General features: G+C 39.9%; 2 protein-coding genes across 2 annotated transcripts; both read left to right on the forward strand.

Moving 5' to 3' along the window:
• Nucleotides 1–811: 811 nt before the first annotated feature.
• Nucleotides 812–21586, forward strand: LOC110969082 (microtubule-associated protein RP/EB family member 1). The gene is made up of 7 exons (XM_022219116.2): nucleotides 812–1006; nucleotides 3170–3297; nucleotides 12367–12512; nucleotides 14102–14303; nucleotides 15225–15334; nucleotides 16499–16651; nucleotides 17789–21586. The coding sequence occupies exons 2-7, from the start codon at nucleotides 3177–3179 to the stop codon at nucleotides 17831–17833; spliced, it is 777 nt and encodes a 258-aa protein (XP_022074808.1). The 5' UTR covers nucleotides 812–1006; nucleotides 3170–3176; the 3' UTR covers nucleotides 17834–21586.
• Nucleotides 21587–22171: 585 nt separating this feature from the next.
• Nucleotides 22172–24149, forward strand: LOC127534406 (acidic leucine-rich nuclear phosphoprotein 32 family member B-like). The gene is made up of 2 exons (XM_051949514.1): nucleotides 22172–22711; nucleotides 23285–24149. The coding sequence occupies exons 1-2, from the start codon at nucleotides 22675–22677 to the stop codon at nucleotides 23863–23865; spliced, it is 618 nt and encodes a 205-aa protein (XP_051805474.1). The 5' UTR covers nucleotides 22172–22674; the 3' UTR covers nucleotides 23866–24149.
• The last annotated feature ends 322 nt before the right edge of the window (nucleotides 24150–24471 follow it).

Below are 24471 nucleotides of genomic sequence, written 5' to 3' on the forward strand. Positions count from 1 at the left end.
CGAAACTGGATTTTCTTCATACGAATCATTTGTTTAGCATATTGGCATACAGAAACAAAAATCTAAAGTTTCAAGAATGATTTCAAAATAAAGAATTTCACAAAAGAAAAAGGCACCTGCCAAAAACAAAGTCACAACAGTCAATACAGAGTATGTATGGCCTCCATTTGCTTGGATGCAGGCAACAATCCATCGGCGCATGCTTTGGACCGGGCTTCTGATTGTGGGTTGGGAACAGCCCATACGCCTGGCTACATCACTGTAGCTCAAACCGGTCTCCACCATACCCAGTGCCCGGAGACGTTGTTCATGTGACAGACGCGGCATGATGCTGTTCACTGGACTAACAATGGTGGCCTTTTTTGGGCCTTTATATAGGCCTTCAGAACCCATTCTCAAATTGTGCAGATACTCACTGAGTACTGCTTGGTGTGTATTTGGTTCACTTTTGCAAAGTGACCAACCCATGTGCAATGAATCATGACAAAATGACAACTCATCATTATCTCAACTACCAGGGCACTAGATCATCTGTAAATCCACAATGAATAATTACAACCCCCCTACAAGTAGAATTCTGTGTACATTTCTACCTCAAAGTTTCTATTGACTGTCAGTATATATTAAAAGTCCCAGAATAATTGCGGTTTACTTAAATTACAGCTGGGGTTCAGTGTTTTTGCAAATATTTTCCATTTTCTGAGCTGCTGGTTAAATTCTGTGCAATAATTTAAATCAAGCCTCTTTGTGTTGTGATTTAGCAGGAAGCTACGCGATGACGTGACGTCGTCACGTTTAGGCGTTAGCTGCTGCGTGTTGACGTCACGGTCTCGGTCCTTCGCTGCCGGTAGAGTGAGCGTGAACTGCCAAGAAGCGGAGAAGAAGAAAAAAAAAGCAGAAGTGGAAGCAACGTCGAAACAAAACACAGATTTGGCTTTTTATGACGCCGAGTGACAGCCGAGAAAACTAGAAATCACCGTGTCCGAGAACTGTGAACCGACTCCAGGTGGGTTTAACGGCGCTGGCGGGGCGGATCATTTATTTGCCGGCATGTGAAACGGCGGCTAAGCTGCGCTAGCTGAGCTGTTAGCTTGTGGCTAGCAGGAACCGAACCGGGATGTGGTCGTTTGTTCCCGGACTGAAGCAGACAGCTGGGGCGAGGCTCCGACTAGCGCTAGCGCTTCTCTCTTCCTAGTAACCGCGGGAGTGTTCGGCCTGTGGGTTCTCTTTAACGGCTACAGGCTAACTGAAGCTAGCGAGGTGGTGCTTGATGAGTTCAGGGCGGGGAAACCGTCTCAGTGTCGTTGAGATAAACCGCCTCAGTTTAGCCGGCTGTCGTGCTTAGCCGGGGATGGAAGCCATGCTAATGTTAGCTACAGTTCATTAGCATGAACATGTGAATTAGCCGCTTATTTAATCAGATGTCATGTAGCTGCTTAATGGCTCATACAATCTGTTTAATAGCCGCAAAGCTAACTCCGAGAATGCGAAGCTGTCTACTGCTAGGCTAACTGTCGCTAACGTTAGCCTCCAAGTTTCTGAACGGGCCCCTGTTGCGTTTAGCTAACTGTTACTTTCTACCGGCTAATCTATCCAGACTTTAGCCCGAACCCAACCTCATCCATACCACTCAGCCTGACCCGACCCTACCAGCCCGGAGCTAGCCCGCTAGCTGTGCATCCCAGAGCCGGTTACAGGCACAGAGAAGGGCGCTGCTGGAAATAAGGATTTAACCACTGGGGAGCGATTTTATAGGCAGCTAGACACAAAACAAGATTGATATTAATTTTTAGAACTGTAAGTAATAATTATCCTAATGATTGGTTATCAACTAAATAATTTTCTATAAAATATTTTTAGCAAATGAGCTCCAAAAATTGTCATATACATATATATATATATATATATATATATATATATATATATATATATATATATATATATGACAAAATTACCTCATTTTGGAAGCTGGAAACCAATAATATGTTGTGATTTGACTTTAATAAAACGACTAAATATTACTTAATCAACTAGTTGGCAATTGTGTCAGCCTTTTTAAATTAGTGGCAATTAATTAAATTGTCATTTATGCCCATTAGAAGCCATTAATTGATAATTAAATAAGTTTAAACCTTTTATATTCTCATCCCAAAGTCTACAGTCAAAACCTCTAGACTTGAAAGCTGCTGGTGTGATTGTCTAGTTTCACTGATCCATGACTAAATGTTTTTTCCCTTGTTTACACGTGAAATCATCTGCTAGAATCACATTTTTTGTACAATAGTGGACTAAATCCAGAGAGAACTGTTTTTCCCCTAAAGCCCCCCAGCTATTACTCTCAGCTGTAGAGGAAATCAGTGTCGTGGCCTGCCCTGGCCTGGCCTGGAGAAGAACTGGATGATGGTTTCTGCTGTAAATGGAGACTTAATGGAGACTGCATTACATTTTTAATGACCACATTACTCACAATGATTGATGGATGGAACCGGCGCCGCATCTAGTCCAACAAATTTTTGTCATTTTGTGTCTCTTTGTGGTCGTTTTGTCTCGTTTTTCATTGTGTGTCTCATTTTTGTGCTTTTGTCACATTTTTTTGTCGTTTTATGTCTTGTTTTTGTAATTTTGTCAAATTTTTTGTCATTTTGTGTCTTGTTTATGTAATTTTCTGTCTTGTTTTTGTCGTCCTCTCGTTTTTGTTGTTTTGTCTTTTTTTGTCATTTTGTGTCTTGTTTTTGCCGTTATGTCTCATTTGTCATTTGTCTTGTTTTTGTTATTTCGTGTCTCGTTTTTGTCATTTTATGTCTATTTTTTTTTACATTTTATGTCTCATTTTTGTCAGTTTGTCTCATTTTTTTGTCATTTTGTGTCTAATTTTTGTCATTTTATGTCTTGTTTTTGTAATTTTGTGTCTTTTACTCATTTTGTTTCTCATTTTTGTCATTTTATGTCATGTTTTTGTCAATTTTTTTGCCATTTCATGTCTCATTTTTGTCATTTTGTGTCTATTTTTTGTCATTTTGTCTCTCTTTGTGGTGGTTTTGTCTCATTTTTTTTATCTCCATGTTTTTCTCTCTACTCTGCTCATCAGCGGTAGAAAGATGTTTCTCCATGCTTGCATGTTTTGACATCTTAACAAAGCTGTAAATGCTGTCCCTGGTTTCTGCTTTAGACTGACGATGGCTGTGAACGTCTACTCCACCTCAGTGACCAGCGACAACTTGAGTCGTCACGACATGCTGGTCTGGATCAATGAGTCTCTACAGATGAACCTCACCAAGATAGAAATGTTGTGTTCAGGTAAGGAGTGAGTTTTAATTTTACTCCTGTGTGAGAGCCAGATGGATGGTTTCCATCCCTCATCAGTCATTTAGTTCAAAGGTTTGGCTGTCAGATTCAGGACACTCAGTTAATGATTACCTGTCATATGAGTAATCATAAATATGGATCTAGTGGTGATATTAGCTGCCAGTCGCCTCCTTCAATCCAAAATGTTCCCACAGCAGCTAAATTTATGCGAATGATGTCAATAAATGAAATGCAGTCGGTCGGCTTTTAGAAACAAATTGCCTCCAGATAAACAGTCGGTGCCCTGAGGAAAATGTGACTGAAACAGGACATTTCTGTTCGTTTTATTTGGTGGTTTTTAGAGCGTGCTGTGAAAAATGATTGGTGGAATAATTGTGATCTGGTGATTATAGAATAGTGGTCACAGGCCTGTTCAGGTGTTCATGTAGGAAGAATGGATGTGTGTGAACCAGCCTGATATTTTACATCAGAGGGCGTTTAATGACGACATGAAGCAGCACTGATGCTTCATGCTGAGTTTTTTTATTTGTCTGGTAGGTCTGGGGATATATATGTATCTATATATCTCATAGGAATACATTTTTTAAAAAGCGATTACAAAAGGTTCCGTAGTGTATTTAATATTTTCACACAGATGCATCAAACTCAGTGTGCGCCAATGACGTCGGACCATCGGTCAAATCCGATTTGTGTACCAAAAGTCCGGTAAAACTTACTACATTACCGGTCTCATGTCCGGTGTAATTTTTTTCCTGTAAATCACCCTAAAGTCGCCGAGAATCACCAAGGGATAATGCAATGTGTGCGGCGGCACAGCGACTTCCAATTGCTGGGCCGTTTACAATCGAACGACAGCTTGTTAATGTCGCTAGCAAGCTATCGTTAACGTCGTTACCATCTCGCGGGAGTATCAGCGACAATAAAGTGTTCAAACTGGAAATGAAATCCGCGGATCCGCGGAAAATTCCCATCCCTGCAGTACAAATTCAAGTTTCTGCAGGAGCGTGTGAAAGTAGCGCCAAAACGAAGCTGAGAGCTGTTTTCTGGTCAAATTGGACGTGTATGGTGAGTAATTCAATGGTAAAAGTGGATGGTGGTATGGTAGAATGGTGTGGGAGGGTGTAGTGACGGTGACAGAGCATGTAGATGGTAATTTACCAGGTGTATAATGAGAGAGGATGGATGCTGAGCTAGATTTGGCTGTTGCTATGAGAGTATGGTAGGTTATTTCATAGATTATGGTATTACATACCATAATCCATGGTATGGTATGCATAAAATATTTGGTCCAGTAAAAACTGTTTACTGGTTCACGGTCCAGCAATAAATTGTGCCCATTCGCGCAGACTGCAAACTGCCGTCAAAGCTCACGACAAAAATCCAAAATCTAGTCGCATGACGCATGACGCATGACGCATGAACCTGAACCAGTTTGAGCAGGGTTTCCTTGGTTTGTTTGTTTCAAGTGTATGAAGGCGGGATCATTCCTTTACCCTTGTTTGTTACTTTGTCAAGAAACGTGGTGGAGTTATTTGGCGATCCATGCTGGTCTGTCTGTTAGCAGCATCACTCAAAAACAAACTTATGGATTTTGATGAAATTTTCAGGAAGGTCAGAAATGACACAAGGACCAAGTGATTAGATTTAGGCAGTGATGCAGCTTATTGTCTGGATCCACTGATTTGTTAAAAGTTTCTTTATCATTGGGATGGCGTCACGGTAACTTTAGGTACTTTTCCACGAGCACCTACTCAGCTCGACTCGACTCGGTTTAGGTTGTGTTGCATCACAGTTGAGTACCACCTCATCGTGGGTTCAGTCACAAAACACTCGCCGTCCTTCAACATGGTCTTGAATAACGCAGCGGTGGAGTCGACATCTACGGTGCCCCTAAACGGCTCCATTTGGCTAAACCACTTCCAGCACCTCTGGTTTGACCCACTACTCCGGCCGTTGTGCTCCTTGATGGACCGATTGATGAGGTTTTTCAGCTTCTCCTGGCACTGCTTCATTGTCCTGCTGTATCTGTAGGCGGCCATCTGCTCTAAGACCTCCTGATAAACTTTCTCATTGCGAGTTGCACCGTCCATCTCCCTCTGTGTTCTTTGGTCCGCCACCAAACAATGAAAAGTCTCGACCTCTTCATTCATCTCTGTCCAATCAGTGGCCTGCGCTCTGTAAACGTCACAATATCGGCTCGACTCAGCTCGCTAGGAACCCCGTCCTATAATAGTAAAAGGTACTACGTCCTAATGGAAAACCTCACAAACCCAGTAGGTGCTAATGGAAAAGCGTGATAAGACAAATGAACACAACATCAGCTGCCTGCTGATGATCACATGATTATGATCCTACTACGAATCCACCGCTGAGGGCTTATCCGTCAGAAATGATCCAAGGAACAACTGATTAAATTGTGGGCTTGTTTCCGAGTCCCATCAATTTCTGCCACCCACTGCATATTTAGGTCACGTGATTCGGTATCCGTACATAACGTACACATGCATAACACACACCGACTCAGCTCAAGGTCATTTTGTTTGTGGCTACATTATTAATCCTTAAAAAGCCGGGACCGAGTATACTCGGTTCACGCTTACTCGTACACACAGCCGAAACCGAACATTCTCGGCTCAACACGTGTGACTTGTTTATGATCGCTAATTAACATAAAATATGCCCACAACCGTATGTTTGGTGAGATATAAACATCGGCCCCACATTTGCTTATTTCAAACAATAAAGCCGTATGAGCCGTTATAACAAAGCTGCAATTATGAAGCTTTTATTGGGGCCGCGTACCGGCCGAAATTCAATATGTCGAACTTCTATGACAATGCGACGTCGCAAGACTTGAGCGATATTTTATGGATTAGGTGGTTTTAGTATGTGTACTTCTCCAGAAACATGGCCTTGTAAGGGTTAAATGGACACATTCTATGTTGATTTCTGATTATCAATAACTAGTAAACATGCTGCTGTATGAGGGAAAGGGGTGTAACGCAAAATTTTAAAAAATGACAAAATAAAATTCAAGGACGCACGAAATAAAAAAACACAAAGGGGCGCCGCACACCACTGAGACTGATTTTTTTCTGACCGTCCTCACCTACCGTAGCAAAACACTCGCTTTGAAAATGGAGGAAGACGAGGTTAAGGAATTAGCTGACGCTCAGTCGTCAAAGAAATTGGTAATTCATTTTGTACTGATGCAGCATTATTTTTTGTATGTCTGCATAAGGAAGAAAATACGACAGCCTTCAAGCATTGAGTCACGTTTTACTGCCACCGGTGTAAAAAAATTCTGTAAGGAATACTTTTCCATGCTTCCAAATTATAAAAGTTGTTTCTAGGGTAAAAAATTGTTTACTTTCTGATGGAAGCATCATATTTTAACTCTATTGTATGCTTACATCATTTTTGTGGCCATTTATGGCAAAAAACAAGCAAAAAATGATGCTTTTCGGTGACAAAACTTTTTGTACTTTCATATGGAAGCAGTAAATCCTGTTAATGCTTCTTTGATGAGGTATTTTAAGGTCCCTTTCCCTTGTTCATGTTGTGTGCTTTAATTTGGAACCCAGTTTTAAGCCTTGCAGGTATTCCAAGGTGTTTTTCAGTACCTGTGTTTACAGAGGGTGCAGTGACAAAATCGTTTGCTATATTTCAAGTTTAAGGTAAGAAGTTACCATATATTTCATATTATTGGAAGGACTATAAGAGTTATATGCAAGTGTTATATCCCATTTGATTCTCTAGGACCTGGCAAAAATGATGATGTGCAGCAACAAATATTTTATTAAGTCAGCTAAGAGCACACAAGCAAAATGCTAACCCACCCTGTTGAAATTCTTGATTTGTAAAAAAATTATTGATCCTCGTTAAAAAAAAAAAAAAACGAACACTTGGGCAATTTTGACCATACAGCTTCAAAAATCAATCCCAGTATACTTTAAAATGATGTGCAGATGGTGATTACATTATTTTGTTGATTTTGATGCTCAGAAACAAGTGTTAGTTTTTTTAACATGGAATTTTACATCTTTTTTTTAAATTTCCGCCTGGCAAATTTTGGGGTATTAAGGTGTTTTGTATTCCTTTTGTTACTTTCTCACTGCCTGACTCTACTAAATATAGTTAAGAAATCTTTGTTAAAGGGGAACTTCGGTTTTTTTCAACCTGGGGTCTGTTTTCATGTCATTTCATACATGTGAGTGATGGAGAAATGAATTTTCGACATTGCCTGAAGTGTCTGAGAAAAAATGGCTGTAGCTTAAAAGTGGTTAGAGATTTTGCATTTCTGATTTCAAATCAGAATTCCTGAGAAAATTTTACAATAGAAAATTTATGTTTTAAATTTCCAACGGACAGTTGAAAAAATGGTCATTTTGGCCGTGAAATGTGACTCAAAGCTTGAACCCTGTCATACAGAAAATGAGATTTTTGCATCGCTTCCTACTGTTGGGGATTTTCTTTAGTCTTTATTTCATATCGTGAGTATTTCGTATCGTGAGCCCTGTTTCATGTTTCGTATCGTGAGTTGATCATTTCGTCACACCCCTATGGGAGAATGAGCAGCCTTGGAGGAGGACTGCACTCTGAGTGCTTTTCTAGTTTCTGGATGTAAATCAATTCATTTGTTGTTGTGTTGAGATTGAATTATAATCTGTGTACCGTGACAAACTGGCACAAATGGTTAAATTCAAATTAGACATTTTCTGTTGACCAAAAAAAAGATCAAAAATACTCAATAATAACCAAATCAAATGTGTTTGTTTCATACACAGTTGTGCATAGTACAGTACATAGTAAAATTCTTTATGTACCTGATCCGGCTTGTACACACACAACTAAGAGCCTGTGTAGGTAATTAATTGATTATCGCCCTCATATGAAGCTTGTTATGAGCTTTCTTTCATTAAGCACATTTATGCGGAAATTTGCACAAAATTAGCAGCTTAGAAATATTCAAACTCATTTTAGTTAAGTTTCCACATTCAGCCTCGTTTGATCTCCGGGAAAACCACAACATAACCTATAAATAACCACCACTCCCAATGGTTCCTTTGTTTTAGTGCAAGAAAGTTCACATTTAAGGAATTATCTTTGCACTAAACATCATGAACAACCTGAAATTTATGAAGAATATTAAGTTAAATGTCATAAACATTCAGCCTCAGTTTATCGTTTCCACATTACAACTTACAGATCAGAGTGTCTGCAAAGGAACACGACATTTAGTCACCTGGAACTGACCCACAGAGGATTTACTGCATGATCAAAAGGACAGAAATCAGACCGACAAAATATTAGAAAAATGAGACACAAAATTACAAACATGAGAGAAACAAACGCCAGACAAAAACAAGACAATCTTACAAAAATGAGACACAAAACAACAAAAAATGAGACAAAACAAAAGAAAAACAGACAACAAAGTAGAGAAAAAAGTTACAAAGCAACAAAACAAAAACGAGACAAAAATGACACAAACAATGCACAGAACAATGAATACAACAAAACACAAAATGACAAAAATGCGACAAAAGCATATGCGAGACTAAAAGGAAACGCAAAACGACAAAAATGAGAAACAAAATGACAAAAGTCAGACAAAAAAGCAACAAAAACATGACAATATATTCAAAAAATGAGACACAAAAGAACAATGACAAATCTAGTATTTTACTTTATGATCCAAACAATTTGTCATGGTCTGGAAATGATTTTAAATTTATAGTTTTACTATTTTACAGTCTGCAGTTAACGTCTTCTCTGTAATTTTAACACTTTGAGGGCCGGTTTTGAGCCTCATGTTTGGCAGCCCTGATCTAAACAGATTCACTTTTTATCTGAATTAAACCTTCTTTTGTTTGCTCTCATAGAAAATGGGATTCTTTCTATTAAAAGTCCTGATTTCGAGGCGTTGCCCCTTTAATAACCATTATAATGACTGTTATGTGAGGAGCTAAATGAAGACACTGATGAGGGCTGTGTTTGGTTCCGTAGAAGATGGACGTCATGGGGCTAAACGTTGGTGCTGCTCAGCTCTTTGTTCTCAGCCGTCTGCCTGCTCGTGCTTGTGTTGCTGCAGATTGTCTGTCTGGTGTGTTGACGTCCAAACCCAGAGCTTCTAAGTGTGTTGTTAAAAGGCGTGTCCGGGCAGCCAGTGCCGGGACAATGTACTTTAATCCCCTGTGGACGGATACATGAGTCAACTGGATTTATAATCGTACAGCAGAAAGATGAGTCTGCAGCCTGGAGATGCTGAGTAACCGTGAGGAAGCCGTTTGTGTTCAGTACTGCTGCTGAAGCGTCGATTAAAGTGTGTTTTCTTTAATATCCAATGAACAAAACATCCATACAGGAGGTTTCTCTGAATAGAAGCAAAAATATTAGCCTTCACTGTCACCTTTAGGTCTCAGTACTTGCACATTGCAGCTAATGTGCATTTGTGTGTCTCATTTTTGTCATTTTGTGTTGTTTTTGTCATTTTGTTTCTTTGTGGTCGTTTTGTCTATTCCCACTGTAGATCTGTTTCTGTCTCCAGAGTTTTCCTCTATACTCTGCTCATCTGTAGAAAGATGTTTCACCACGCTGAATGGATCTCCAACAACTTTACCTCCTCTGTTCACTGTTTCTGAGCCATGCTGACTTCATTTTATTGAAGTTTTTATCGTTTTGAACTAGGGCTGCAACTAACGATTTTAATAATCGATTAATCGGGCGATTATTTTTTTTGAATAATCGATGAATCAGATTTTTTTTTAAAAAAACATTTTTAATTTCCTCCTCTTTATTCAGACGATTTGGACTGACAGAACAAATGACATCATTGTAGTGAAACCTTCAACCATCATCAGAGGCCTCATGTCAGTGACGGTCATGTTGAGGATGCTCTCAGTCAGACAGCTGCTTGCTGTGGTGGACATGATGTCTTTCTATCATGAAGCCTATCAATGGAATCCATCCTGCTTCACTCCAACACAGACCAGTGTATTCACTCAGACTTTGTCAGAAAATTAAAACTTGAGGTAGGGCTGGGCAATAAATCGAATTAATTCGATTAATTCGCATTTTTAAAACCTGACGATTTGAAAATTTGTCAAATTGTAAAATCGAGGCAAGCTTAAATATATAACAATACAGATTCTTCTTCTGTCTTTCACGACTTGTGCACTGGTGTTTGCTTCCGCCTCTCATCTCCTTCCGCCAAAACACTCACACCCCCGTCATGGTGGACAGAACAGCAGACGAAGAGTTGGTCACGAGAAAAGGGCCTCATGTTACATCGATTATATGGAAGTGGTTCGGCTTTGATGAGACTGACACAGAGCAAACTACAGTCATGTGCAAGGTTTGCAAAAGTACTGCAGGGCTCCAGACTGCGACTAAATGGTTGCATTTTGAAAACATAGTTTCTGCATTTATTGTGCATTTATTTATACAGTGAAAATGAGAGGAAATGTGAATATTTACTTTTGCAAGTCGATTTTGGTGTGCGCCCCTAAATTTTCTGCTTGTGCTTCTAAAATTTTAAGTTGGGGACCATTGTGCTCTTAGGAAAAAAGTTAGTCTGGAGCCCTGTACTGTGAAAACGAAGAGTAGCGGCACAACTAACCTCTTTCAACACCTCCAGCAGAGGCATCCTAAAGAATGTGAAGAGTGCTCACAGCTACAGGAGTGCAGCATGGCTAGCACTAGCCATAGCAAACAGACCGCAAAGAAACAACAAAAATCAATTAAAATCGTAATCGTCCAAGATTGCGATTATTTTTTGGCCATATTGCCCAGCCCTAACTTTAGGCTTAATCTTCAAATTATTACCACCATTGTGTGCAAGTTACTTTTATTAATGATGCATATTCAAACCCTGCTTAAGCTGACTAAAGTGAAATAAAATGCATCTCTCACACTATCCTATCACTGCTATTAATCAGCTAACAAGCAAATGCTAGTATCTTGCAGCTCCCAGAGAGACTAGCGTTACGCTTCCTCACTTCAAAACGGAACAACCGTCATATAATGTAGTGACTTATGGTGCGTGTCCACTAGATGCGAAACACCGCATGTGGCATGCTGGTCCGGTTGGTGAGTTTCCAGCTGGAGTGTTTTCTAAATAAAAGAAACCGCTGTTTATCCGACTCATCTGAGGGAAAGTCAAGCTGAAAGCGCTCTCACATAGTGACCCGCTCGTGACCGTCGGCCATCCATCGATTATAGATATGATCTATATATTTATCTATGCATGTGATTCCTCGCTGTTCAGCTTGCTCTGCAGGTGGAGTTTTTCTTTTTAAGCTTTATTTCAGTCAACCAGCATTGACAAAGCTCTGCAGGTGAAGTAGACGGCTCTGCAACATGGCGAGTGACGCATGAATGGTGCGACAAAGCGAATCGATTATGAAATTGAAACGCTTGAAATGAATGAAAACGCTTTTAATAATCGTTTTTATTGATTCGTTGCAGCCCTGTTTTGAACAAAGTTTGAGCCACTCTAAACAAGTTTTTGAGTCATTTTGGACACATTTTGTCATTGTGGACAATTTTTAAATCATTTTGGACAAATTTTAGGTACTTTGTGTTTTGATTTTTTGCTTCATTTCTCGTATATCTCATTTTTTTCTTGTGTAGTTTCTGTCATTTTGTCTCATTTTTGTCATTTTGTTTGCAGTTCAACCTGAAAACTCTGAATTATTGTCGCTTGATTGTTGGTCACAGTTGGCTAATTCAGTTTTTTTAAATCAAATTTGGTTTGTTTTCAGTGAAATTTCAAACATAACTCGTAGAATAAGGGGATTGTTTTTCACAATATGATCACGAACAGTCGGAAAGTTGAAGATGTGACAATTTCTTTTTGTGTTTCATTGAATGTATCTTTTTTTTAAAGCATGCATTTTAAACCTCAATAGCTGTTCTCAGTTCAAAGGAAGCTCTGCTCTTCTTCCATCCTCCTCTCATACTGTCTGTGAATCCTCTGCTTTTGAACCTGCCTGTACTACCTTAACGACTGTAGATTTTACAGCGCCTGTAATGTGTTTTTTTTCTTTGTGTGTGCAGGTGCTGCCTACTGCCAGTTCATGGACATGCTGTTCCCCAACTCTATGCCTCTGAAGAGAGTCAAGTTTGGTGCCAAGCTCGAGCACGAATACATCCACAACTTCAAGCTGCTGCAGGCCGCCTTCAAAAAGATGGGAGTGGACAAAGTGAGTAGTAATGTGCAGCTAGCTTCAAATTACACGCTGCAGGAGCTCTGGAAGAACACTGCCATCAGAGGGCTGTCTGGTTGACGATCCAGTTTGAAACCTGCAGTTCTGAACATGCAAAGTTACAGCAGACAGAACGGCTTTGTCAGAACGGCTTCGTCATGCTGCTGCAGTCGTGATAAGATCGTGGTTTTCCGTGTCAGTTCATTGAAATGTGCTGTTTGCTTAACAGATAAGTTTGTTTCGCTGCAACGTCCTCACCATGGCTCCTTTTTTAATCATTTTTTATTTATATATATATATATATATGTGTGTGTGTTTTTATAGTGTATGACTCTAATAATCATTGTTCACTTTTGTTAGATCAGGGGTGTCTAACTCGTTTTAGTTCAGGTTCAACATTCAGCCCAGTTTGATCTAAAGTGATCAGTTAAACCAGAGCATAATATCCGAGAAACAACCACAACTCTACTCTTTTTTTTTTTTTGGTCTTATTTTTGTCGTCTTGGGTTTTATTTGTGTCCTTTCATGTCTCTGTGTCTCCACATACTATAAATATGAACTTCTTCAGTTTTATAGCCTCTACAAACATATTCATGCCTCTTTAGAAAGATGTTTCTCCGTGCTGAATGTATCTGCTCCTCTGTTCACTGTTTCTGAGCCATACTGCGTTTATTTATCCATCCAGTTGCTTTGATTTTCTTTTCAGTCTCTCTCATCGTCTGTTCTTGTTGTTTTGTGTGACACTTGTCTTGTTTTCTTTTCTGCCGTTCTATGTCTAATTGATGTCATTTGGCATTTCATTTCTGTTGTTTTTGTCTTTTTTCTGTCACTTCATCTTGTTTTTCACCATTTTGTGTCATTTTGTGTCTTTTGGGTTGTTTTGTGTCAATTTTTTGTTGTTTTATGTCTTTCTACATGTGATGCACAGATGCATGATTAAGTTTGTAGACTATAAAACTGAAAGTAGTTCATATTTATAGGACAGGGTGACACAAAAAATGGGAACTTTTTAACAATTCAATAAAACCAGGAGTGATGGAAGAAAAATATTTCATTCATAGTAATTGAAACCTTAAACCATGCCATTTAAGAAACAGTGATGGAATTTTCATTTTTTTAAAAATTGCTTCCTGTAGATGGCGTCCTCCTGTACGAATGCATTCTTGAAATCTACCTGGGGCTATCTCAAGAGTAAAGTGTACACCACTCGTCCAAGAACTCTGGATGAGTTAAAACAGAGAATTCAGGATGAAATTCACAGTATCCCAGCTGAGATGTTGCAGCGGTCAACGAGGAATCTCAACAGCAGATTTCAAGAATGCATTCGTACAGGAGGACGCCATCTACAGGAAGTAGTTTTTAAGAAATGAAAATTCCATCATCAAAACTGTGACGCACAGACACAGATCATCACATAACTCCGCCACATTCCTTGGTGGAGTAACAAAATGACAAAAAATTGGAATTGCAACAACAAACTCAGCCAACAGTTGATATATTTGTCCCAACAGAGTGGAGAGAAAACGACTAGAAGAACCTCCAGACACTAAAGCAGTCGACTCAAAGCGACTCTCTTTTGTCTCCAGATCATTCCAGTAGATAAACTGGTGAAGGGGAAGTTCCAAGACAACTTTGAGTTCGTCCAGTGGTTTAAGAAATTCTTCGACGCCAACTACGACGGGACGGAGTACAACCCGGTGGAGGCCAGACAGGGGCAGGACGCCATGCCGATGCCCAACCCCGCCCAGTCGGCTCTGGGCAAAACCCCCAGAAAGCCCCTCACTCAAGGTGAGAGCTGCAGCTGCTTATTTGGTTTGGTGGGTCAGAGTTTGGACCAGTGATGAGATGTTCTGTTTGGTGGGTCAGAGTTTGGACCAGTGATGACATGTTCTGTTTGGTGGGTCAGAGTCTGGACCAGTGATGACATGTTCTGTTTGGTGGGTCAGAGTCTGGACCAGTGATGACATGTTCTGTTTGGTGGGTCAGAGTCTGGACCAGTGATGACATGTTCTGTTTGGTGGGTCAGAGTCTGGACCGGTGATGACATGTTCTGTTTGGTGGGTCAGAGTCTGGACCGGTGATGACATGTTCTGTTTGGTGGGTCAGAGTCTGGACCGGTGATGACATGTTCTGTTTGGTGGGTCAGAGTCTGGACCGGTGATGACATGTTCTGTTTGGTGGGTCAGAGTCTGGACCGGTGATGAGATGTTCTGTTTGGTGGGTCAGAGTCTGGACCGGTGATGACATGTTCTGTTTGGTGGGTCAGAGTCTGGACCAGTGATGACATGTTCTGTTTGGTGGGTCAGAGTTTGGACCGGTGATGAGATGTTCTGTTTGGTGGGTCAGAGTCTGGACCGGTGATGAGATGTTCTGTTTGGTGGGTCAGAGTCTGGACCGGTGATGAGATGTTCTGTTTGGTGGGTCAGAGTCTGGACCGGTGATGAGATGTTCTGTTTGGTGGGTCAGAGTCTGGACCAGTGATGACATGTTCTGTTTGGTGGGTCAGAGTCTGGACCGGTGATGAGATGTTCTGTTTGGTGGGTCAGAGTCTGGACCGGTGATGAGATGTTCTGTTTGGTGGGTCAGAGTCTGGACCGGTGATGAGATGTTCTGTTTGGTGGGTCAGAGTCTGGACCAGTGATGACATGTTCTGTTTGGTGGGTCAGAGTCTGGACCAGTGATGACATGTTCTGTTTCGTCTCTCTTCAGCTGCTCAGAGGCCTCCGGTTGCCAAGGTAGCGCCCAAGTTGGCTCAGACCAGCGCCAGGAAGCCGGGGATGGGAGGAGGCGACGAGGAGAGGGCAGAGCTCATGAACGAGGTTAAACACTTTCCTGTTTAATAGTAATAATTATCATAAATCCATTTCTGAAGGTGGAAAGAACCAGTCAGCTTCACAGCAGTTTTAGATGGAGAATAGAACAGAAAAACCACTTTATTTGCATTCATAGCAAACACTAGTTGGTGCACATTTGAATGAAACTTCAGTGCATGAACTTGACATCAGACTGGTAAAGAAGTTCAAAAACATGCAAATAAAATATTGCAGTATATATACAGCTTTAATGTGATCTAAGTTAACAACAGTCCAGCAGCAGATGGTGTTCCTCCACTGTTTCATTTCTGTTCAGGCTTTACTTTGGAACCCAAAACCTTATCACGTTAAATTTTTGTGCCTTAATTTGGAAAAGTTCATGTTCTCAATGTATTATTTTTGTGTAATTTTAAAGTTACTCACAAAATTGACTAGAACAACTAGTAACCCTGAAACAGTTCAAGAATGATCCACAAAAACTCTGTTTGTTCAGATTTGTTCAAAACCTGACTAAAATGATAAAAACCTGACCTAAATAACTTAAGAATTCACCACAATTCTTTAGAGTCCACAATCTCTTGGAAATCCAGTGTCCCTGAGTGTTGATGGATTTATCCATAGATTCTACTAAAAAACATCAGATTCTACTGATGCTAGAGCCTTGAAAGTTGGTGAGATGTCGACCAAAGACTGTATTTAGTAGAAACATGGATCCATCCATATATGTACACTTACAGGAACTGTATGGAGACACAAGAACATCCCTGTGTGAAAATTGTGCACTTTTTCCATTTTCAGGGCCCAATAATTAAACATTTATCCTCTGCTGGAGCGATTTGATCGTCTGAATCTACTGGAAGCTGTTTTATCCGAGTTTACACCCAGTTTCATAGCTGTCGGAGTTTTATTTCTGGAGATATTGAAGCCTTAAGATGTTTTTTTTTTTTATGGGGAAAATACCAAAATCCCAGGTCTGAAAACACGAAATTCTCAAAATTGAAGGAAAATACTTTAGTGAACTTAGCATTGGGGTTCAAATAACAACTAAGTAAACCAAATCTGTGACGTTGCAGCGAAATGTTCCTAGAATTCTGTCTAAAAAAAAAAAAAAAAAAAGACTCTTGACAATAAAACTTGATGTCGTTTTCTGGCTTCCTTTTCCACCCGCAGATGGAGATGCTGAAATCCACCATTCGGGACATGGAGAAGGAGAGAGACTTTTATTTTGGAAAGCTGCGGAACATTGAGATGATCTGCCAGGAGAAGGAAGGAGAAGGCGACGCGACAGTGCAGAGGATTGTAGACATCCTCTACGCCACAGACGTGAGTTGGATCTGGTTCTTAGTGAAGTTTGAAGGTCGTTTTTAAGATGAGAGATTAAAACGTTGCTCGACAAAACCAAACTGGTCGGGAATAGTCTGCAACAGGAAGTTGTTTAGACATAAAGCTAGAACTGAGAGTGTTGGTGTGTGATTAAATGACAGCAGCAGAAATGTGCAGCCTTATTCTTTGAACCGACGCGACTCTATAACGGGTTCCAGTTCAATGCCAAGTTAAAGCCCATTTGTTCGTGTCGTAACAACTGCTGATGCCGTGGCAAATTCCTGCAGAGGAATGGCATCCGGCCTGCTCTCCGCTGGCACTGGACGTCCAAACCGGGAAGCAGATTTTAAACTGTTTCCTCAACCAACAGTCAAATCGATCAGTCAGTCTGGAAAAAAGCATCTGTTTCAGAGAAGAACCCAGTTTTTTTACTGACACTCCCAGGATCACCATGACCTGGAAAGCTGAGAATCTACACCAGTCAATCAGTAACTGCTTTTGATTAGTTACTTGATTAAATAATCGTTGACATGCCTTTAAATTGGCTCAGTTAAATGGTTAAAGAATTGTCCAAAGTGACTTAAAATTGGACAAAAATGATTAAAAACATTTCTGAAGTGACTTGAAATTGGACAAAATTGAATCCAGTGCTTTCAAAGTGATTCAAAATTCTTTAAACTTTTCCTAAAGTGATTACAAAAATCTTCAAAATGGTTAAAGAATTGTCCCAAGTGACTTAAAAATGGACAAAATTAGTCAAAATGTTTCTAAAGTGGCTTAGAATTCTATAACATATAAACAAGTGTTAAATTTATTGTTTGTCCTCTGTTGTTCTTCTATTTTCCTCATTATTTCACTGTTGTAGCTCTTTTATCGTCCACTAAGGTCCAGATGTTGAGTTAATTCTTGTTTTCCAGACTCTTGTTTCGGGTTATTCTGCCTGCTAACTTAGCTGCTAGCCATTAGCGTAGCATTAGCCGCCACGAGCGAAGCGAACTTCCTGGTTTCTTGTTCAGTTTTTTTGCAGTTTCTGCTTGAGAAAAATACCAAATCTCATCCAAATAATTGATCTTTCTCTGATCGTAGATGTAAAACTCTGTTTTTTTTAATCTCACATCTCCTTCTTCTTGTCTTCAGGAGGGTTTCGTGATACCGGATGCTGAGGAGCAGGAGGAGTTTTAATATTCAAGACTGCAAGCAACTTTTCTTTTTTGAACGCCCCGGTCTCCAAACCCACCTCCAAATCCGGTTCGGTTTCACGTCCGATCCAAACTGTCCCGAACCACCCTCGACCCGCCGGACTTCCTCCTCCTCAGCTCCACCTCAATCTGATGATGCACCACACATCTGGTTTTTGTAACGGACTTTTTGAGTGTGAAAATCCTGGTGATGTTTCTGTGTGTGTGTGTGTGTGTGTGTGTGTGTTTAAATTGTTAAAAAAAAAAAAAAAAAGAAATCAGTGAAGAACCTCCTTCTGCTTCGTCCCGAACTAACCCAGATTTGAGTGTTTTGTTTCTGGAGCCGCTTCGTGCCTCGATTTCTATTCGTTCGGAAAGAAGACGATGCGTTCGCAGACTTGAGGAAAAGCAGGAAACAAACAAAAAAAACACATTCCTATTCAGAAACACCAAATCTGGGGGCGTATCTTTTGCTAAACGAAATTAGGCGATAAAGAAACGCAACATGGCAGGCTAATTGTCCGTACGAAACACATAAGCGTTTCTTTACTGCCTAGTTTTCGTACAGAAACACGGAAGCGTTTCTTCACTGCCTAGTTTTCGTACGGGAACACAGAAGCATTTCTTGACCGGCTAATTTTGGTACAGAAACATGGCAACGTTTCTTTGCCACAATATTTCCGAATGGAAACACAGCAGCATTTCCGTGTTTCGAGGGGCTCAGGGTTTAGTCCGGGACGAGGCGGGTCTTTTCTTGGCCTTCTGTTTAGCCGTCGCCACCGAGGACGCCTTCTTTGACGAGCTTTTGTAAATTAACGCTAATCATATCTTCCCCCTCATGCCGCTTTTTGTTTATTTTTTTGTTTTTCGTTCACCTTTAACTTCTGTTTGAGCTCCTTCGCCTGTCAAAAACTTGTTTTCCTAGCAAATAATAGGATATTTGGATATTTAATGAAAAAGAACCCCTTTCACTGTCATTTCAGGCTTCCTAAACAAGTCGAAGCGTTTCTGATCGTAGCCGATTTTTGTCTGTTTTTATGCTGAAATAAATTCCACGTGACGAAACACTGTGATCAGATTTCGCTGCATGTAGCTGCCACGTCAAAACCAACGTGTATTTTTTGTGGAATCGTAAAGCTAAGAGTTCACCGAAGCCAAATTCTTCATCTGCCGTTGATCTTATTTGACTTTTTTTTTCCACTGTACTGTGTTTAGAAAAACAAACTCTTGGAATACACATGACTTTATCAGTGGCCTTATTCATAAGAATTTTCATAACTTTCTTTCTGTTTTTTTTTTTTTTTTACTTTATTGTGCGTCTCTGCTGTTTGTACTGTTACAGTCGTGTTTTTTAATGTGTTCTGAATCTACTCGACATCGGAGGTTTTGTGGGCGGCTGACGCCTGTCTTCCATTAAACGCTCGCAAAGCAAACAAGAAATTATATATTTATGCTGATTTATTTGTTGTATTCTTGCCTTCAGTTCGACCTAAACGGCTGCAGAATTAAATTAAAGATCAGTTGAATAGATGTTGAAGCCCTTGGACGGACGCAAATTCACAATTCATTTCTATTTTCTAATGTTTCATGGAGGAAAGTGAAGGAAAATGACTGATCAAATCACCAATTTGTCACAAAGAGACAGTTTGCAGCAGGATGCTAATGTTGTATTTTGTCATTTTTGAGCTAACGAGTTTCTATAACAACAATCAGCTGATTATTAAAGGGTGCACTGTTTGAAATGACACAGTGACAAAGAATTTTGTTCCAGTTTTCCTTCATCCATAAACTCTGCTTGGAGGTCATTAAGTATCACAGAAGTCTTTGTCATGGTGCCCGTTGCTAGCTAAACCACTGGTACTTTTCGTAATTAAAATATGTATTCCTGCTCTGATTTTACAAGAATTTCTAATGATAAACAGAAGAAAATGAAGGAGAATTACTGATTTAATAACCAATTTGTCACAACAAAGAGACAATTTGCGACAGCATGCTAAGGATGCTAATTTTGTAGTTTTGTAATTTTGTCGCTCATAAGTTTATAATTTAATAATCAGCAGATTATTAAACTGCACTGTCAAATGCTACAAGATACAAAAATTCAGTCCTATTGGATCAAAGGTTTCCTTAATCAGAGGTCATTAAGCATCACAGAAGTCTTTGTCATGGTGCCCGTTGCTAGCCGAACCACTGCTACTTTCCATGATTGTAAAACGCATTCCTGCCCTGATTTTACAAGAATTTCTAATGTTTAATGAAGGAAAAGTAAGAAAACTGACTGATAAAATCACCAATTTGTCACAAAGACAATTCACAGCAGTGTGCTAAGAAAGCTCATTTGTAGTTTCTTAATTTTGTTGCTAATAAGTTTCTAAATAACCGGCGGATCATTAAAGAGTGCACTGTTTTACATGACACAGCACAAATATTTGATCCCAGTTTTCCTCAACACAATCTCTGGTCATTAAGAATCACAGGAGTCTTTGTCACGGTGCCTTCTGTAAGAATCTCAATCTTATTTTCAGAATGTGTTCTGTTTGACGAGATCTTTTGTTTCTATACGTGTACTTCAGCAGATTTACTTTGAAAATCAGTTTTAAGCGACTTTTACCCAGTTTTTATCTGACTGTAGCAGGAAACAACTAAAATGAGGAGTTTCATGAACAAACGTCCCTGAAAATACGATTCTGGCTGCAGAAGTGAACAAATATTTACCACAAATATGAACTTTGTTGTCTGAAAACTCATTAATGAGAACTTTCACCTCAAGTGATTAAGAGCCAAAGTTAAATCTGGTGCAACAACTGATGCAGATGTTCATCATTTTGCAGAAAGATGAATTTAAACTGAGGTCTTCCTCCTTCATAAACAATCAAAAATGGTTTCTGCTGCAGTTAAAAGCAGATAAAAGGACAATTTTATTTATTATTCCAGCTATGTTTTACTATATTGTCACTTATTCTCTATTTATGCGCCCAGAGTTCCTGAAAAACACATTAACTGGATTATTAGATTATTTGTCCTTAAAAATAGTCAGAAAATGGTGAAAAATCTGGATTAAATCCCAATATGACGCCTTGTTTTATCAGTTTACATTCACAGGGGAGGAAAGAAAGCAGGAAATGTTCACATTTTGGAGAATTTGGAGCTTTTTTCTGGAAGCAAACCGCTTTGAAAAATTGAATTTCAGCTCTTACACGTGATTGTTTCGGTTTGAGTGAAGTTTTTAGGTTGTTGTAGCTTCAGGTTCTTTCTTTTGGTGCTTGTAGGAGACGGGTTTGAGAAGGTTAATGTCGAGACAAACGGACTAAACGAACTCCATCCTTCAGTTTTTCTGTTTCCTCAATGCAGGAAAACGTCAAACTGTAAACAGAACTTTTAACAGCGCGCCTGTCGTCACTAAAACCCTGAAATACCACCGAAACTGAGCGGTCCGCTGGAGCACGAGGAGCTTTTCTGTCCGTCGCTGGAGAATCTTTAGATAATTGTCGGGCTTTATTTGCAGTTTGGAGACGGTTTGATGATAGTAGTGAAGCGTCGTAAGTGTTAGAAGGACTGTGTGAATGGAAGAGGACAGAGAACGTCTGAGCAAAGAGAAATATTTGGCTTTCAAGGTGTTTCTGAGTTTCTTTTTTCTTCCCTGCCGATGACGTGAACACTGTGGGCCTCTTTCTCTGTCAGTGTTTCTTGTACTCTGATGAACTCGGTTTTCTTTAATCAAGTTTGGTATAGACAATAAAACAGTATTTCCACGTCAGACTCGGCCTCGTTTTTTGTTCTTTTTATTGTTAGAGACTCTAAAATACAGAAAATGACATGAAAAGACGCAACTCCAGGAAAAGAAAGATGCAAAAATGGCACAAAAACCTTGAAAAAGTAAACTAAAAGATGCAAAACTTACACGAAAAGTTTCATGCAGACAGTAAAACAGTATTTCAGCCTGAGGTTTGCTTTTTTTATTGGTAGAGAATCTAAAACACAGAAAAATGACACTAAAAGACACAAATGACATTGAAAGATCCAAAAAATACTCAAAAAGATGCAAAAGTTACAAGAACAGATGCAAAAAATGACACTAAAATACTGAAAAATTACATGAAAAGATGCAACTGCAAGAAAAGAAAGGTGCAAAAATGACACAAAAACACAAAACACTAAAAGATGCATAACTTACACAAAAAGTTTCATACAGACAGTAAAACAGTATGTCAGCCTGAGATTTGTTTTTTTATTGGTAGAGAATCTAAAACACAGAAAAATGACACTAAAAGATCCACAAATGACTCAAAAGATGCAAAAGTTACAAGAACAGATGCAAAACATGACACTAAAATACAGAAAAATGAGACGAAAACATGCAAAAATTACAATCAATCAATCAGAGTTTATTTTTATGGCCTTTCCAACAACCCAAAGGGTGACCAAAGTGCTTCACAGAGGAAAAACAAGACAACAACTTGAAAACAACACAGTAGCTTAAAAACAGGACAAACAATCACACTCACACCTACAGGAACATTTAGGATCATCAGTTAACCTCAGCATCTTTTTGGACTGAAATGTAGATCAAATATGCATTTCTAAATAGAATATGCAAGTGTTTACTTTTAAATGTGATCAAGAAAACTTGCCTTCAGCCCCATGTTAGTGAAAGCTGGAATTACTGACAGTTACAAATGAAGTGTTTTGATTTGAACTGAACTGAAATCCAACCAAAGCAAAGCAGCTTAGCAATAAGGACAGTCTGCTCTTGAGATCTCACTGAACCAGTCGGTGTTTTTGTTGCACAGACCACAGAAAACTTTCAGCACCACTGTCACACATCATTCAGCTGCTTTTCTAAAGATGGATGTCGGGGACTCTCTGAATCAGCCTCCAAATGGTAAGGAGTTGTTCCATTGTTTCACCTCTGACATATCTGTGATGAACACTTTAGAGCAGTGGTCGGCAACTGGCGGCCCGTGGGCCAAAAGTGGCCCGTCAGGAATAATATGTGGCCCGCCAAATGATTTAGAAAATTTGATTCGGCACGGAGCCAAACCAGTCCGTCACCGCAGCACGAAACTCGCGTGGCCGGCTGCTGCCGGGCATTTCCGCGTTTGCGCTCCTGGTCGGACGGTTGTAGCAGCCAGACTTCACTGAGCAACAGTGTGTGCAAAACATGTGTGTGTCTTTGGAGTCATTTTTAATACATCTGTGATCAGAATTGAGACGTGTGTCCAACAGCGGCGATCAGCTGAAGAAGCTCCGCTGCTCGCGGTATCGCCCCCCCCCCCGCAGGTTGGCCCGCTGTTCGATTGTTTACAAACATTTTGGCCCGAAGCCACATCGACTTGCCGACCCCTGGTTTAGAGCATTTTACATCAGTTTTCTTTGCTAGTTGAGGAAAATTGAAGTGCTGCTTTTGACCTTGATTCTTCTTAATTGTGCCAAAATTGTGGATTTGATTTTTCAGGACTGACATTTCATCTAGCCACACTTGAACGAATGTTGGAGGCTGACTTTGCAGAGTATGCACGTACGCTGCTGGAACTGCTCCGTACAGTCACCTATCACGGAGTGGACGATCCTCTGTTCTGCGATCTGAGGCACATTTTTGACCGCTACTTCACTGAGAACATGAACAACATTATCATGGACAATGTGGAACACGACATAATCAGACCAGAGGTGGAGGTTATCCAAGAAGCAGAAGCATCTGATGATCCTCAGCCTGAAGCATCGAGGCGATGGCAGCGTGAGGAGGAGGAGGATGATGAAGGTGAAGACGCCCCCAGCAGAAGATTCCTCTGGTGGGATGAGTTTGATGACACTGACAGTGATGACAGTGATGAAGATGACGATGCTCCAGTCCATCACCAAGACAGTGAGGCTGATCCAGGTGATCTTCCTGCTGCATCAAGAAAAAGATCAAGAGAAGACGACGAGGATGTCCATTCTCAGGACAGCAAACATTGCCGATTGTGGAAAAAGAGAGAAAGAGATGAGGATGAAGACGGCGATGAGGGAAGTCCTAAACGTTTCAGACTGAAGTGATGCAAGCAAAGAGTGATAGAACAGAGCGACCAGGAAGACGTAGAAAAAAAACACCTGGTCGCTTCAAAATGATAGAAAGGGAAAAAGGAAAAAACAAAAAAGAATGCAGATCATTTTCTCTGCAATCCCTTTCCAGTCAACAAACAAATGACAGTTTAAAATGATTTTTTTTCACTACAGTTTACTACATGTTGCATTTTGCCCTAATTAGACGCTGGTTTATGAGATGGTTTTAGACAGAGTTTTACTTTCTACCTGCTGCCTCTAAAATGACACGAAAAGATGCAAAATGATACAAAAAGCTGCAAAAAATAACACACAAAATGTGCAAAAATGACAGAAAAACCCTCAAAAATTACGTCAAAAGATGCAAAACTTACAAGAAAAGTTTCATACAGACAATAAAATTGTATTTTGGCGAAAATACAGAAACATGACACATAAAAGATCCAAAGCTGACATTAAAAGTTGCAGAAATGACTGGAACATATGCAATAGTTCACAGAAAAGTTACAAAAATGACACTAAAATACAGAAAAATGATATGGAGAGATACAGAAATGTCACCAAAAGATGCACAAAACACAAAAAAGATGCAAAAATGAC

This window comes from Acanthochromis polyacanthus, chromosome 6 (assembly GCF_021347895.1).
Source record: "Acanthochromis polyacanthus isolate Apoly-LR-REF ecotype Palm Island chromosome 6, KAUST_Apoly_ChrSc, whole genome shotgun sequence".
NCBI lineage: Eukaryota > Metazoa > Chordata > Actinopteri > Pomacentridae > Acanthochromis > Acanthochromis polyacanthus.